This window comes from Papio anubis, chromosome 16, assembly GCF_008728515.1.
Source record: "Papio anubis isolate 15944 chromosome 16, Panubis1.0, whole genome shotgun sequence".
NCBI lineage: Eukaryota > Metazoa > Chordata > Mammalia > Primates > Cercopithecidae > Papio > Papio anubis.
In genome coordinates this window covers 25,436,646-25,451,183 of record NC_044991.1, presented here as the reverse complement: position 1 = coordinate 25,451,183, position 14,538 = coordinate 25,436,646, and the positions used below count along the sequence as shown (strand labels likewise).

At 40.3% G+C, this 14,538-nt stretch overlaps 1 protein-coding gene across 1 annotated transcript in view; it reads left to right on the top strand.

Annotated features, from left to right (window-relative positions):
• PIWIL3 (piwi like RNA-mediated gene silencing 3) overlaps window positions 1-14,538 on the top strand; it is a 40,577-nt gene that overhangs the window by 3,282 nt on the left and 22,757 nt on the right. The window contains exons 3-11 of the mRNA XM_031656406.1: window positions 1,990-2,121; window positions 3,443-3,657; window positions 4,233-4,354; window positions 5,279-5,359; window positions 5,944-6,147; window positions 9,068-9,179; window positions 10,334-10,460; window positions 10,638-10,755; window positions 11,150-11,264. Coding sequence (XP_031512266.1) covers window positions 1,990-2,121; window positions 3,443-3,657; window positions 4,233-4,354; window positions 5,279-5,359; window positions 5,944-6,147; window positions 9,068-9,179; window positions 10,334-10,460; window positions 10,638-10,755; window positions 11,150-11,264 — 1,226 coding nt within the window. The remainder of the gene's footprint in view (window positions 1-1,989; window positions 2,122-3,442; window positions 3,658-4,232; window positions 4,355-5,278; window positions 5,360-5,943; window positions 6,148-9,067; window positions 9,180-10,333; window positions 10,461-10,637; window positions 10,756-11,149; window positions 11,265-14,538) is intronic.

The following is a 14,538-nucleotide window of genomic DNA, read 5'->3' as shown; positions in this document are numbered from 1 at the left end:
GGAAGTGTGTGCAGCTTGCAACTGTCTCTCTTCGTGCAGTGAATTATCTGATGGTGTTTTCTTCACCTGTGTCTTGTGGAAGAGAAATAGAAGTCACTGTTTATTGGCCAGATCAACATAATTGCTTTTCAAATTTAGACGACACATTTGCAGATGATAACTCTAAATGAACTTAATGGAATCCTAAGAACACCATTTTCTTGCCTTTTTAAATTGTGGCATTAACAGGTTGAACCTGTTACCTACATTGCAGGCTGACAGGTTATCCTCATTTATACAAGTGCTCATGCACACAGGCTCAGATATTGTCATTTGCTAAGGATTTGGCTAATGTGATTCAACTTTAGTCTGGATTCTCCACTTTGCTTTCTTTTTTTTTTTTTGAGACGGAGTCTCGCTCTGTCACCCAGGCTGGAGTGCAGTGGCTGGATCTCAGCTCACTGCAAGCTCCGCCTCCCGGGTTTACCCCTTTCTCCTGCCTCAGCCTCCCGAGTAGCTGGGACTACAGGCACTCACCATATTGCCCAGCTAGTTTTTTGCATTTTTTAGTAGAGACGGGGTTTCACCGTGTTAGCCTGCCCATCTCGGCCTCCCAAAGTGCTGGGATTACAGGCTTGAGCCACTGCGCCCGGCCTCCACTTTGCTTTCCATAGCAAAATAGCTTGTGATGAGTCAAAACTTGAAACACTAAAAAATTATATTATAGATAAATATTAAACCAAAACAAAATCCAGAACCTATAAAATGAGCTTATATATTTGAATACATAAAATTAAAACACATGTTTAATAATCAGATCCCATCTGAAGGGTTGTTATTAAATAGTATGTATAAATTACATGGACTGGGCGTGGTGGCTCACACGAGCACTTTGGGCGGCCTAGGTGGGTGGATCACTTGAGGCCAGAAGTTTGAGACCAGCCTGGCCAACAGACAAAATCCCATCTCTACTAAAAATAGACAAGTTAGCCAGGCATGGTGGCATGTGCCTGTAGTCCCAACTACTCAGGAGACTGAGGCAGGAGAATCGCTTGAACCCAGGAGGCAGAGGTTCCAGTGAGCTGAGATGGTGCCACTGCACTCCAGCCTGGGTGACAGAGTGAGATTCCATCTCAAAAAATAGAAGTACATGGTTTGTAGTGAGTGCCAAGGTGCCAAGCTAGGATAACCTGTTTTCTTCTGCTGACATTTTAATATGATGAATTTGATTGCTGGATGTGTCAGGAACTAGTTGGGAGTTTGATAAAATGGTTTCAAATTTTATGTGTAAAATGTAGTTAGTCTGTCATAGAAATGGAGACACTTTGTAAGATCATCATAAACTAAAAAATAGCCTCCAGAAGTAAAATTTTGAGGAAAACCATTGTTGTAACCCAAGGCACAGATGTCCTGGCCATTCAGGGGTACAGGATTTACAACAATGTGTGCATATTCCTTCAGGATGCCTCTCTTGTCACTGAAAGACTGCGTTGTGCTGTCATTTAAATGTTAACTTTGTAGAATACCTACATCAATATGAACCTTAGAATGGAAGTTAAAATAGTGTGATCCTTTCCTAGTTGCTCTTAATAGAAAGGATAGATCAGTTTTGTGTTAAAAGCCAGTTTTATAGATTTTTTAAATGATTGGCTTATTTGGCATTTTATGATGCCCACTAGGGGGCAGTGTAGTGCCAGGAGCTAGGCTTAGAGACAGAGTCAGAACCAAGGTTTCTAGAATCTTGTACCATGAACAAATACACAAAGAAATGGGGCAAATATGTAGCAGGAATGAATAAAGTGCTGAGGCAACCACGGATGTGAACTGGGGACTCCTTGGGAAAGGTTTCTGGGTAAGATTACGCTTTTGTGGCAACACATCACCGAAATGTGTTTTGGAACCTTGGGTGGCATCTTTTTAACCTCCAACAAACTTATACTGGGTGTTAATACTGTCTTTTCTATTCTTCCCTTTTTATTGTTTAAACTTCTGGCATTTACATTTACGCAGGAGTGAAGGAACCTGGACCTGAGGCTGGGTCGCATACAGCGCCCTTGCAGGAGAGGAGGATCGGTGGAGTTTTTCAGGACCTGGTGGTGAACACCAGGCGATATATGATGCATGTTAAAGACTCAAAAACAGGTATGTTGGCCTAGAACTCAATGTTTATGGAGCTGTTGGTTTTTAACTTTTTTTTTTTTTTCATTGAGAGACAAGGTCCTGCTGTGTCGCCCAGGCTCGAGTACAGTGATGTTCACTTCAGCCTTGAACTCCTGGGCTCAGCTGTTCCTCCCACTTCGAGTAGCTGGGACTACAGGTGGGCACCACCATGCCCAAATAGACGTATATATATTTTTAAATTTTGCAGAGACAGGGTCTTGCTGGTCTAGAACTACTGGCCCAAGCCATCCTCTCACCTGGGCCTTCCAAACTGCTGAGATTACAGGATTGAGCCACCACACCTGGCCCATTTTAAACTTTTGAAAAAAAGCTTTGTTTAATAAATTCTGCATGGGCTAACATGGTGAAACCCCGTCTCCACTAAAAAATACAAAAAACTAGCCGGGTGAGGTGGCGGGCGCCTGTAGTCCCAGCTACTCGGGAGGCTGAGGCAGGAGAATGGCATAAACCCGGGAGGCGGAGCTTGCAGTGAGCCGAGATTGCGCCACTGCACTCCAGCCTGGGCGACAGAGCGAGACTCCATCTCAAAAAAAAAAAAAAAAAAAAAAATTCTGGAAAGCTTTCTGTCATCACTGTAAGTAGAGGTGCCTCCTACCTGGCCCAGGCTGGTCTGGAACTCCTGGCCCAAACCATCCTCCCACCTGGGCCTCCCAAAGGGCTAGGATTATAGGTGTAAGCCACCATGCCCTGGCCTGTGCTGAGACCTTTTTTAAAATTACATAAGGTGGCACTTTTTCTCCTTTTGTAAACCACGAATGTTCTAATTTTTTATCTGTTGTTCAATATATTAAACTTCCTAAATGTATGCTTGCATAAGGGCTTACTGAAATTGATAGGCATTCTGGACATCACGTGCATTACAAATGTTATTTATTTCCTTGTCTGACCTAACTTTGGCTTTTTTTTTTTTTTTTGAGATGAGTTTAGCTCTTCTTGCCCAGGCTGGATGGCAGTGGTGTGATCTCAGCTCACTATAGCCTCTGCCTCTTGGGTTCAGTGATTGTCCTGCCTCAGCCTCCCGAGAAGCTTGGATTATAGGCACCCGCCACTGTGCCCAGCTAATTTTTTGTATTTTTAATAGAGACAGGGTCACCATGTTGGCCAGACTGGTCTGGAACTCCTGATCTCAGGTGATCCCCCTGCCTCGGCCTCTGAGTGTCGGGATTATAGGCGTGAGCCACTGTGCCCAGCCCTAACTTCGGCTTTTAATATTGTAGGGTCCAAACTGTTTGTTTGGGCCCAATCAGTCTGTTTTTTACAGTCACATGGCTCAATTTTTCAGGTTCAGAGGGTACAGTGGTACAGCTCCTCGCCAACCACTTCCGAGTGATTTCTCGTCCTCAGTGGGTTGCATATAAATACAACGTTGACTACAGACCAGATATAGAAGATGGAAATCTCCGTACAATTTTACTTGATCAACATAGAAGGAAATTTGGAGAGTGCCATATATTTGATGGAAACTCTTTATTATTATCTCGGCCACTAAAAGAGCGGGTTAAGTAATGTTATTTCACATCTTCCTGTGTTCTTTCTCTTGTTTTTACTTTATTATAATAAAATACCTATTTTTGTGCAGTTGTTTGTTGAGACCACCCCAAAGATCTCTTGCCCATATGACTTGTAGTGAAACCTACGTGCCATGTTTGGTTATCACTGATATTCGATAATGCCTCTGATTTTAATGCTTAAATGAAATTTAATAGCACAACGTGGCTCACAAATGCTGACAAAGTTTTAGATACTTTTTTTTTTTTAATTCTATTTGTTTCCTTCGAAACTTCAGCCCCCCACTCCTAGCAGAAAAAAAAATTAGAGAACTTATTTTCTTCTATAAATTTCTATATTAACTGAACAATTAAATTTCAGGAGCTTAAGTAAAATATTTCAACTTAAGTGTTTAATTCCAACTCTTCACTCTTGCGACTCATGTTTTCTACATGCACGTACTTCTGTGGGAAAGACTGCTCCATCACGATGGTGTGTTGGATAGCCAGGTGACATGGTGATTTGCCGTGCAGTGAAGCTGAGTTTTTTGGAAGAATATCTGGACTTTTTGTTTTTAATCTCAGAGAGTGGAATGGTTGAGCATGACCAAAGACAAAAAATTTGTGAAGATTACAGTTGAGTTTTCCAAAGAAATCAGGCCCACGTCGCCAGATTGCCTACGCTATTACAACATTCTCTTTAGAAGGTATGTGACTGGGGTTGAGTTTCTTTGCTATTCATTCGGTTGTTTCACTGTGTAGTGGTGTGGAACACGGCCATTTGCTTCCAGCACTTTGTGTTCTTCATAGTCCTCGTGTATTAAGAGAGTGAAGGGTCTTGGAGACGAAATGATACTTGAGGCTCAACTAGCATATGCAAGTTCATGGCTTATCCTCAATGTTCTCCTCCTGGCCTATCCCTGCTCTTTGTCTCATACCTGCCTAGAAAGAGTAATAGACATCAGCTATGCACATCTGTGTATGTCTCTGTAGGATATACATGTTTTATTCTGTGGTCACTACGATGACTAAATATTGAAAGGTAAAATTTGAAAGGCAGAGTTTGAGGCCGGGCATGGTGGCTCACGCCTGTAATCCCAGCACTTTGGGAGGCTGAGGCGGGTGGATCATTTGAGGTCAGGAGTCCCAGACCAGCCTGGCCAATATGGTGAAACCCTGCCGCTACTAAAAATACAAAAATTAGCCAGGCATGGTGGCGGGTGCTTCCCAGAGGAAGCTACTCGGGAGGCTGAGGCAGGAGGATCACTTGGTCCCAGGAGGTGGAGGTTGCAGTGAGCAGAGATTATGCCACTGCACTCCAGCCTGGGTGACAGAGCAAGACTCTGTCTCAAAAAAAAAGGCACAGTTTGAAAAAGAGGCCTTAGTTCAGTTTTGAGAATGAAGAACATTTTGATAACCTTTCTATAATATTGTGTTTATAAGGAGACAGAACAATTGAGGTTAAATGAACCTTAATATCCGCCTCATAATGTAACTTAGTTATCAGGTACTTTGTGTTCATTGATAATATAAACAGTCACGGGCAGATTTTTTTTTTCCCTTATGTGTCTTACCAAATGCTTAATGATGTACCTGCTACTTTCAACAAAATCTATTCTTCCCATTTCTAGAACTTTCAAGCTGCTGGATTTTGAGCAAGTTGGTCGCAACTATTATACCAAAAAGAAGGCAATTCAGTTGTACCGTCATGGGTTTGTATAAAGTAGAAAATTTAATATTCTGCAGACTTCAGCATAGGATTTTTTGAGAAAGTTATTCATTTCACATCTGAAGTGGTATGCCTTAAAAGTGATGGCCTTTTAAATAATATTCACTAACCATGAACAATTTAGTATAATGTCAACTCAAAGTAAGGGTCACTTTAAAAATCTTAGCATCGATAAATATAAACCTTGAGGTATTCAGTTGTTGCATATACATTGTTAAGCCTAAACAATCATCCAAAATGGGTAATTTGTCTTTGAAAATATCTTCAACCATAGCAACTATATCTCTGTATATTACTCATGGGTATATGTGTATATTACATGTAAGTTATGTTACAGATAAATACGGATGTAATACTTTAAGCCTGTGGGTGATAAAAAATAGTTTAACAAAAATGGTATAAATAGCACATCCAATAAATGTTTATCTGAAAGTCCTTCAAAAGACTAAGAACAAATACTTAAAACTGACTCTTAAGTACCAATTTTTTGACCCAGAGCTTAGGCCCAGAAGCCCTTGACTTTATGTGAAGAGCTCGGACTTAATACTCTCATGTAATTTATTCTAGTACCAGTTTGGAAATCTGGCTTGGTTATGTGACTTCTATTCTTCAATACGAAAACGGCATTACCCTCTGTGCCGATGTGAGCCACAAACTGCTCCGAATAGAAACTGCTTATGATTTCATAAAGAGAACATCTGCCGAGGCCCAGACAGGAAGCATCCGAGAGGAAGTAACTAATAAATTAATTGGATCAATTGTTCTGACAAAGTAAGTCTGTCTTTTAAAAACCTATCCAATCACTTTAACTCCCCCCCACCCCCTCCCAAGAGATGGTCCTGTAGTTTTCTGATCACTAAATGTTGAAGTTCAGGAGTAGAAATGGCAAGAACAACTGGTCACGTCTCTCCTCTGGTTATACAACTTGGGAGAAGAATGTGTCAATTGTAGACCTCACTCTCTTGTAATCCCTAATGCCAGTCCATTTGTTCTGAACCCTACCTTGCACATAACACTAAGCTGTTTCTGAATTTCTTTCCTTTTCCTCTTTGTTGTAGGCATTTAGCTAGTTTAAAAACCGGTGCTTAGTTATAATCCATCAGCCATTTCCCATTTAAAGGAAGTTTTAAAATCTTTCTACAACAGAAATCTTAAATTGATGAGAGAATGGATTTAAAGAACCAGTTAGTTAGCCAACACAATCTTACATGGACGCAATTGGAGGACTCGCACTTCTCAATTTTAAAACTTACCAGAAAGCTCTAGTAATCAAGACAGTGTGATGTTGACCTAATGATAGACGGAGGCCAATGAAATAAAGTCCAGAAGGTTAACCCTCCGCTTAGTTGACTTCTGACAAGTATGTCAATGCAATTCAAAAGGGGAAAGAATAATCTTTTCAATCATGTTGCTGGGACAACTGAATATCCACCTGCTTCTTCCTCATGCAGTTCACACAATTCCAATTTAATTCAAAAACCAACTCAGTAGATCTAGATTTAAGAACTAAAAGCACAACATTCTTAGAAAATATAGGACTGAATCTTTTTGACTTTGAGCTAGGCAAAAACTTAGATAAGCCACTCAAAGCAGAAGTGATAACAAAAGAAACATAGATACACTGGACTTCACCAAATTAAAAACTTAAACTATACTATCAAAATTGTGAAAACACAACTGGAAAAAGTGGGGAAAATGTTTGCAAATCACATAAGTAACCTGTATCTAGAATATACAAACAATACTTAATCGAGAGACAACATACTTTTTTAAATGGACAAAATATTTGATTAGATACTTCTCCAGATATATTTCTTTAAACAAAATGTGCAAGTGGCCAATGCATGAAGGTGTTCAACATCAGTAGCCATCATGGAAATGCAAGTGAAAACCACAATGAGATATCATTTCATACCCACTACGATGGTTAAAATTAGACAGATGTTGACAAGTGTTGGCAAGGATGTGGAAAGATCAGAAGCAACCCTAGTATGCTGCTTGTAGTAACATTAAATGGTATGGCTTCTTTGGAAAACAGTCTGGCACTTTCTTAAAATGCTAAAGATGTGCATTACTGAAGTGGCCTTGTTTGAGGAAATTTACTAGGTTTGTTGTCTCACACTAAGGAAAGCAAAGATGCAGATGCAGGAGGTGTGGGTTTAGGAGCAGAAAGCTGAGTAGGTTAAAAAAGAGAAAATCCCCCCCTTGCAGGGGGAGGGGCATTCCAAATGGGTCTCCCCCTTTGCAGAGGGATGAGGATGGTTTCATAGAGGGGCTTGAGGAGGTGGTGTCTGATTTACGTAGGGCCCAGAGGATTGGCTGGACCAGGTGTGCTATTTACATAGCCTGCAAAGAGGCTGGCTATCCCACTCTAATCTTTAATGTGGATGTGGTCTCCACCTGGCCGGCACCATAACACCTGCGCACGTGGCAACAAGGAGAAGGGAAGAGAACCTCCACGTTGGATATACTGGCTTCTGGCATAACTGCTGACATTCAACTATGCAAGCTTCCAGCTTGCTTACCTATGCTTGCAGCTTGATTTTTCAGGCTGCGTTTTGTTAGAAAATAAATGGTTTGGGGGCTGCTTTCTTAAGAGAAAATTCCACCGAGAACTTTTACTAACCACCTCAATTCCTTATTAACTCCTATATCATCACCATATGAACCAGTAATTTTATTCCTACTTAAATACACAAGAGAAATGAGAACATGTTTACTGAAATTGGCACACAAATGTTCGTAACCTTGTAACCAAAAGTACATAACAACCATAATGTCTAGCTGGTGAATGGATAAACAAAAGGTGGGTATCATACAATAGAATACTATTTGGAAATGAAAAGGAATTAAGTGCTAAGACTTCAGCGTGGACGAACCTTAAACATGATGCTAAGTGAAAGAAGCCAGTCGGGAAAGAACACCCGTTGTATGACTCAGTTTAAATGAAATGAATGAGCAAATGTGTTGAGACAGGAAGTAGACTAGTAGTTGCCTGAAGGCTGGTGGATTAGGCTAAAATGGGAAGTGACTGCTTATGTTTCTTCTTTGTCTTAATTGCACAACTCTGGCTATAGAAAAAAACAGGTGATCGTATGCTCAGGTGGGTGAGTTGTGCAGTATGTGAATTACATCATAGTAAATCTAATATATCCTGTAATTCCTTGAAGGATTAAAAATGTCTTATTTTCGGCCAGGTGTGGTGGCTCACACCTGTAATCCCAGCACTTTGGGAGGCCAAGGTGGGCGGATCACAAGGTCAGGAGATCGAGACCATCTTGGCCAACACAGTGAAACCCCGTCTCTACTAAAAATACAAAAAATTGGCCGGGCGCGGTGGCTCAAGCCTGTAATCCCAGCACTTTGGGAGGCCGAGACGGGTGGATCACGAGGTCAGGAGATCAAGACCATCCTGGCTAACACGGTGAAACCCCGTCTCTACTAAAAAATACAAAAAACTAGCCGGGTGCGGTGGCGGGCGTCTGTAGTCCCAGCTACTCGGGAGGCTGAGGCAGGAGAATGGCGTGAACCCGGGAGGCGGAGCTTGTAGTGATCCGAGATCATGCCACTGTGCTGCAGCCTGGGCGACAGAGTGAGACTGTCTCAAAAAAACAAAAGTCTTATATCCTGTGTGGATGGTTCCATGCAATGAATAAGTCGGAAATGATACCATATTGTAATTATTCCACAGATACAACAACAAAACCTACAGAGTGGATGATATTGATTGGAAGCAGAATCCTGAAGACACATTTAACAGATCAGATGGCAGCAAAATCACCTATATAGACTACTACAGGCAGGTCTGAAACTGTATTTCTTTAAGTATATTTAAATTGTAAACCTTCATGTATTTCAGTTTGTCTTATTTAGATACTTGAACATATTTGTCATATAAACATACGTATTTTCCTTTTAGAGGATTATAGCTTGACTGATCTATTATCCATGCATCCAAGTGCCTTGTATAGAGGATAATGTCACATAACTGGAATGGTGCCAGTGTGACCCCTTCTTTCCCTTCTTCCAGTCTTAAAAGTGGCTACTATCATACTCTTTATTTTTTATTTTTTGAGTTGTAGTCTCGTTCCGTCTCCCAGGCTGGAGGGCAGTGGCATGATCTCTGCTCACTGCCGCCTCCACCTCCCAGGTTCAAGCAATTTTCCTGCCTCAGCCTCCCAAGTAGCTGGGACTACAGGCGCCTGCCACCACACCCGGCTAATTTTTGTATTTTTAGTAGAGATGGGGTCTCACCATATCAGTGAGACTGGCCTTGAACTCCTGACCTCAGGTGATCCATCCGCCTCGGCCTCCCAAATTGGGTGAAATGAAGAGTAATGCAAAAAAGAACTGAGTCTCAGTAATGACTACGATTGCTGTTCCCTTTCCAGACTGCTCATTCTTTCTATATTGAGAGAATAGGAAACACCAAGCATGTAAGGTGCTTGGCACATAGTAAGCTCCGTATTATGTCTAGCTAATTAATATTCTGGACACTTGCTCATGGCATTTGTGGGTACACAACATGAACCTGTCCTGCTGATTCCTCAGTTGTGCTACATGACAGGTACTGATGGCTTACAGCCCTTCTTTAAACTGTCCTCTTGACAGTTTTCAGTATGCTTTGGGAATTTTCAAGGCAAGCCTGGTGAGAACTACAGATCCTGTCTCACCCACTCTCATATACAATGTTAGAGTAGCTTGACGATTCCAGTGTCATGTTTCATGGGAGTCCTGTCTTGGGCCAAGTATGCTCACAAGAAAAGATCCCTGGCGTATCAAAGGTAAGAGAATTTTGAGAGTATTCATAGTACATTATTAAACTTAGAGAAGCTATATCACCAGCACGCCTGTGGCCCTTCATTTGTAGTCTCACATATATACTTGTGAACCTGTGTGTGTGTGATGTTTCTGAGGTTTCACTGGTGGTCATGCTGGTCTCTTGTTTGTTGAGCAGCAACATAAAGAAATTGTCACTGTGAAGAAACAGCCACTTTTGGTCAGCCAGGGCAGATGGAAAAAGGGCCTAACGGGTACACAACGTGAGCCTATCCTGCTGATTCCTCAGCTGTGCTCCATGACAGGTACTGATGGCTTACAACCCCTCTTTAAAGTCGGGTATAACTATGACTTAGTGCAGGCTTTTCAGGGAATTCGAAGTGTGTCTCCTTGGTAAGGTAGTAGGTTCCTCCAGCTATTATAATTTAGTCCTCACACAAATTCATGCTTGTTCAGATGTATCTTTTGGATTTTTTTTAAAGGTCTAACAGATGAAATACGTAAAGATTATAGCACTATGAAAGAATTGGCTAAACATACAAGACTGAGTCCAAGAAGAAGGCATCACACATTAAAAGAATTCATCAATACTATACAAGAGTAAGTGCTGCTTTTCTGGCTGAGTGTTTGTGTGTGCATGTGCCATAGTGTTGCAATGAAGCTGATGGCATCTCAACCCTGGCATCTCAGTTTCTTCTATTAGCAAGTGACAATGGGAGGAATTTTGTTGTTGTTGGGACACGACTCTAGCTTTTCTGTCATTGCAGTTAGGAGGCTAGGCGGGGAAGAATGAAATCGAAAGGCTCTATGTACCTTTATGAACATGAGAGCAAAAACTAGATGTCAGAGTTTCACGGAAGGTACTGCCGCATCTCAGTGCTGCGGACAGGTGATCGTGAACCTTGGAATAGAAGGAAATTGCCTTGCACAAATGGCTAACTGCTTTTGGTTACCTTGCTTGGTTTGATCATCTTGGCGATATTTTAATTTTCAGTAATAAAAAAGTACGAGACTTACTTCAACTCTGGGATTTGAAATTTGATACCAACTTTTTGTCCGTCTCAGGAAGAGTTTTGAAAAATGCAAACATCGTGCAAGGCAGAAGAATGGTAAGACAGTTTCAAAATCATCATGTCATGGTTGGGTCAAATGAAGAGGAATGCAAAAAGGAACTGAGTCTCAGTAATGACTACGATTGCTGTTCCCTTTTTAGACTGCTCATATTTTCTATGTTGACAGAATAAGAAACACTAAGAATGCATGTAAAGTGCTTGGGACATAGCTCTGTATTATGTCTATCTAATTAATATTCTGGACATTTGCTCATGGCATTTAGAAGATCCATTTTTCAAATATATCCTGAAGAGTCAAGTACCTAGAATCAAAGTAATTCACTAACCTATGTAAAAACAAAACAAAACAAAAACAAAAAAAAAACTTTATTTAGATTTTGTTATCTTTCAGTTTTTGTGGGTACATAGTAGGTATGTATATGTATGGGTTATATGTGGTATTTTGATACAGGTATGCAGTACATAATCACATCAGGGTAAGTGGGATATTTGTCCCCCAAGCATTTGTCCTTCGTGTTACAAACAATCCAATTATATTCCTTTAGTTATTTTAAAACGCACAATTAAATTATTTTTGACTTTAGTCACCCTTTTGTACTAGCAGATACTAGGTCTTACTCATTTCTTCTATTTTTTGTACCCATTAACCATCGCCACGTTCCCCTCCAACCTCCCACTACCCTTCCCAGACTCTGTAACCATCCTACTCTATCTCCATGAGTTCAATTGTTTTGATTTTTTTTTTTTTTTTTGAGACAGAATCTCGCTCTGTCACCCTTGCTGGAGTGCAGTGGTGTGTTCTCAGCTCACTGCAAGCTCCGCCTCCCAGGTTCACGCCATTCTCCTGCCTTAGCCTCCCTAGAAGCTGGGACTACAGGCGCCCACCACCATGCCCGGCTAATTTTTTGTGTTTTTAGTAGAGACAGAGTTTCACCATGTTAGCCAGGATGGTCTTGATCTCCTGACCTCGTGATCCGCCCGCCTCGGCCTCCCTAAGTGCTGGGATTACAGGCGTGATCAATTCAAGCCATTTTAATTTTTTGATTTTTTTAGATCCCACAAATAAGTAAGAATATGCAAAGTTCATTTTTCTGTGCCTGGCTAATTCCATTTAACACAATGACCTCCAGTTCCAGCCTTGTTGCAAATGACAGGGTCTCAGTGTTTTTTGTGGCTCAAGAGTACTCCATTGTGTATATGTATCACATTTTCCTTATCCATTTATCCGTTAGACATTTAGATTGCTTCCAAATCTGGATTATTGTGAACAGTGCTGCAATAAACATGGAAGTACAGATATCTCTTCAATATCCTAATTTCCTTTATTTTGGCTATATGTCTAAGAGTAGGATTGCTGGATCACACGTTAGCTCTGTTTTTAGTGTTTTGAGGAACCTCCAAACTGTTCTCCACAGTGGTTATAGTAATTGACATTTCTACCAACTGTGTATGAGGGCTGCCTTTTCTCCACATCCTTACCAACATTTGTTATTGCGTGTCCTGCATAAAAGCCATTTTAACTGGGGCGAGATGATACCTCATTGTAGTTTTGATTTGCATTTCTCTGATCATTGATATCAGCACTTTTTAATATGCCTGTTTGCTATTTGTATGTCTTCAGAAATGTCTATTCAAATCTTTTGTCCATTCTTAACTGGATTATTTTTCCCCTATAAAGTCATTTGCTTTCCTTAGATTTTGGTTATTAATCCCTTGTCAGACGGGTAGTTTGCAAATATTTTCTCCCATTCTGGGATTTGTCTCTTTACGTTGTTTCCTTTGCTACATAGAAGCTTTTTAACTTGATGTGATCCCACGTATCTGTTTTTGCTTTAGTTGCCTGTGCTTGTGCGGTATTGCTCAAGAAACCTTTGCTCACTCTAATGTCCTGGAGAGTTTCCCCAATGTTTTCTTGTAGTGGTTTCATAGTATGAGGTCTTGGATTTATGTCTTCAAGCCATTTTAATTTTTTTAATATAAGGTGAGAGATAGGGATCTAGTTTCATTCTTCTGCATATGGATATACGGAAGAGACTGTCCTTTCCCCAGTGTATGTTCTTGGCTCCTTTGTCAAAAATGAGTTCACATTAGATGTATGGATTTATTTTTGGGTTCTCTATTTCTGATCCACTGGTCTATTTGTCTGTTTTTATGCCAGTACCAGGCCATTTTGGTTACTATAGCTCTGTAGTATAATTTGAAGTCAGGTAATGTGATTCTTCTAGTTTTGTTCTTTTTACTTAGGACAGCTTATGCAATTCTGGGTCTTTTGGTTTTAAAATAAGTTTTAGGATAGTTTTTTGTTTCTATAAAGAATGTCCTTGGTATTTTGATAGGGATTGCTTTGGATAGTATGGTCATCTTAATGATATTGATTCCTCTAATTCACGACCATGGAATACCTTCATTTTTGTGTGTGGCCTCTTCGATTTCTTGCATCAGTGTTTTGTAGTTTTCATTGTAGAGCTCTTTCACTAATTTGGTTAGGTTAATTCCTAGGTATTTTATTTGTATCTATTGTAAATGGGGTTCCTTTTCAGATTGTTCACTGTTAGCATGTAGAAATGCTACTGATTTTGTATGTTGATTTTTGTATCCTGCAACTTTACTAAATTTATCAGTTCTATGTGTGTGTGTTGTTTTTTTTTTGAGTCTTCAGATTTTTCCAAATCTGGTTCATAAGATCATATCTTTGCAATTTGAATTACCTTAATCTTTTGTCTGATGGCTCTAGGACTTCAGTACTATGTTGAATAACAATGGTGACGGGGCATCTTTGTTGTGCTCCAGATCTTGGAGAAAAGGCTTTCAGTTTTTTCCCATTCAGTATGATACTAGCTGCGGGTCTGATGTATATGGCTTTCATTATATTGAAATATGTTCATTCTATACCCAGTTTTTGAGAGTTTTTAATCATGAAGGGATATTGAATTTTAATAAATGCTGCTCAGCATAGGTTGAAATGATCATATGAGTTTGTCCTTCATTCTGTGGATGTATCGCATTGATTTGCCTACATAGAACCATCCTTGAATCCCTGGGATAAATCCCACTTGGTCATGATTAACTTTTTTAGTGTGTTAGTAAATTTGGTTTGCTAGTATTTTGTTGAGGATTTTTTGTATCTGTGTTCATCAGGGCTATTGGCCTGTAGTTTTCTTTTTTTGATGTGTCTTTGGTTTTAGTAATACTTCATGAAATGACGTGGAAGCATTCCCTCCTCTATTTTTCAGCATAGGAGTAGGATTGGTATTAGTTCTTTAAATGTTCTGCAGAATTCAGCAGTGAAGCCATCAGGTCCTGGGCTTTT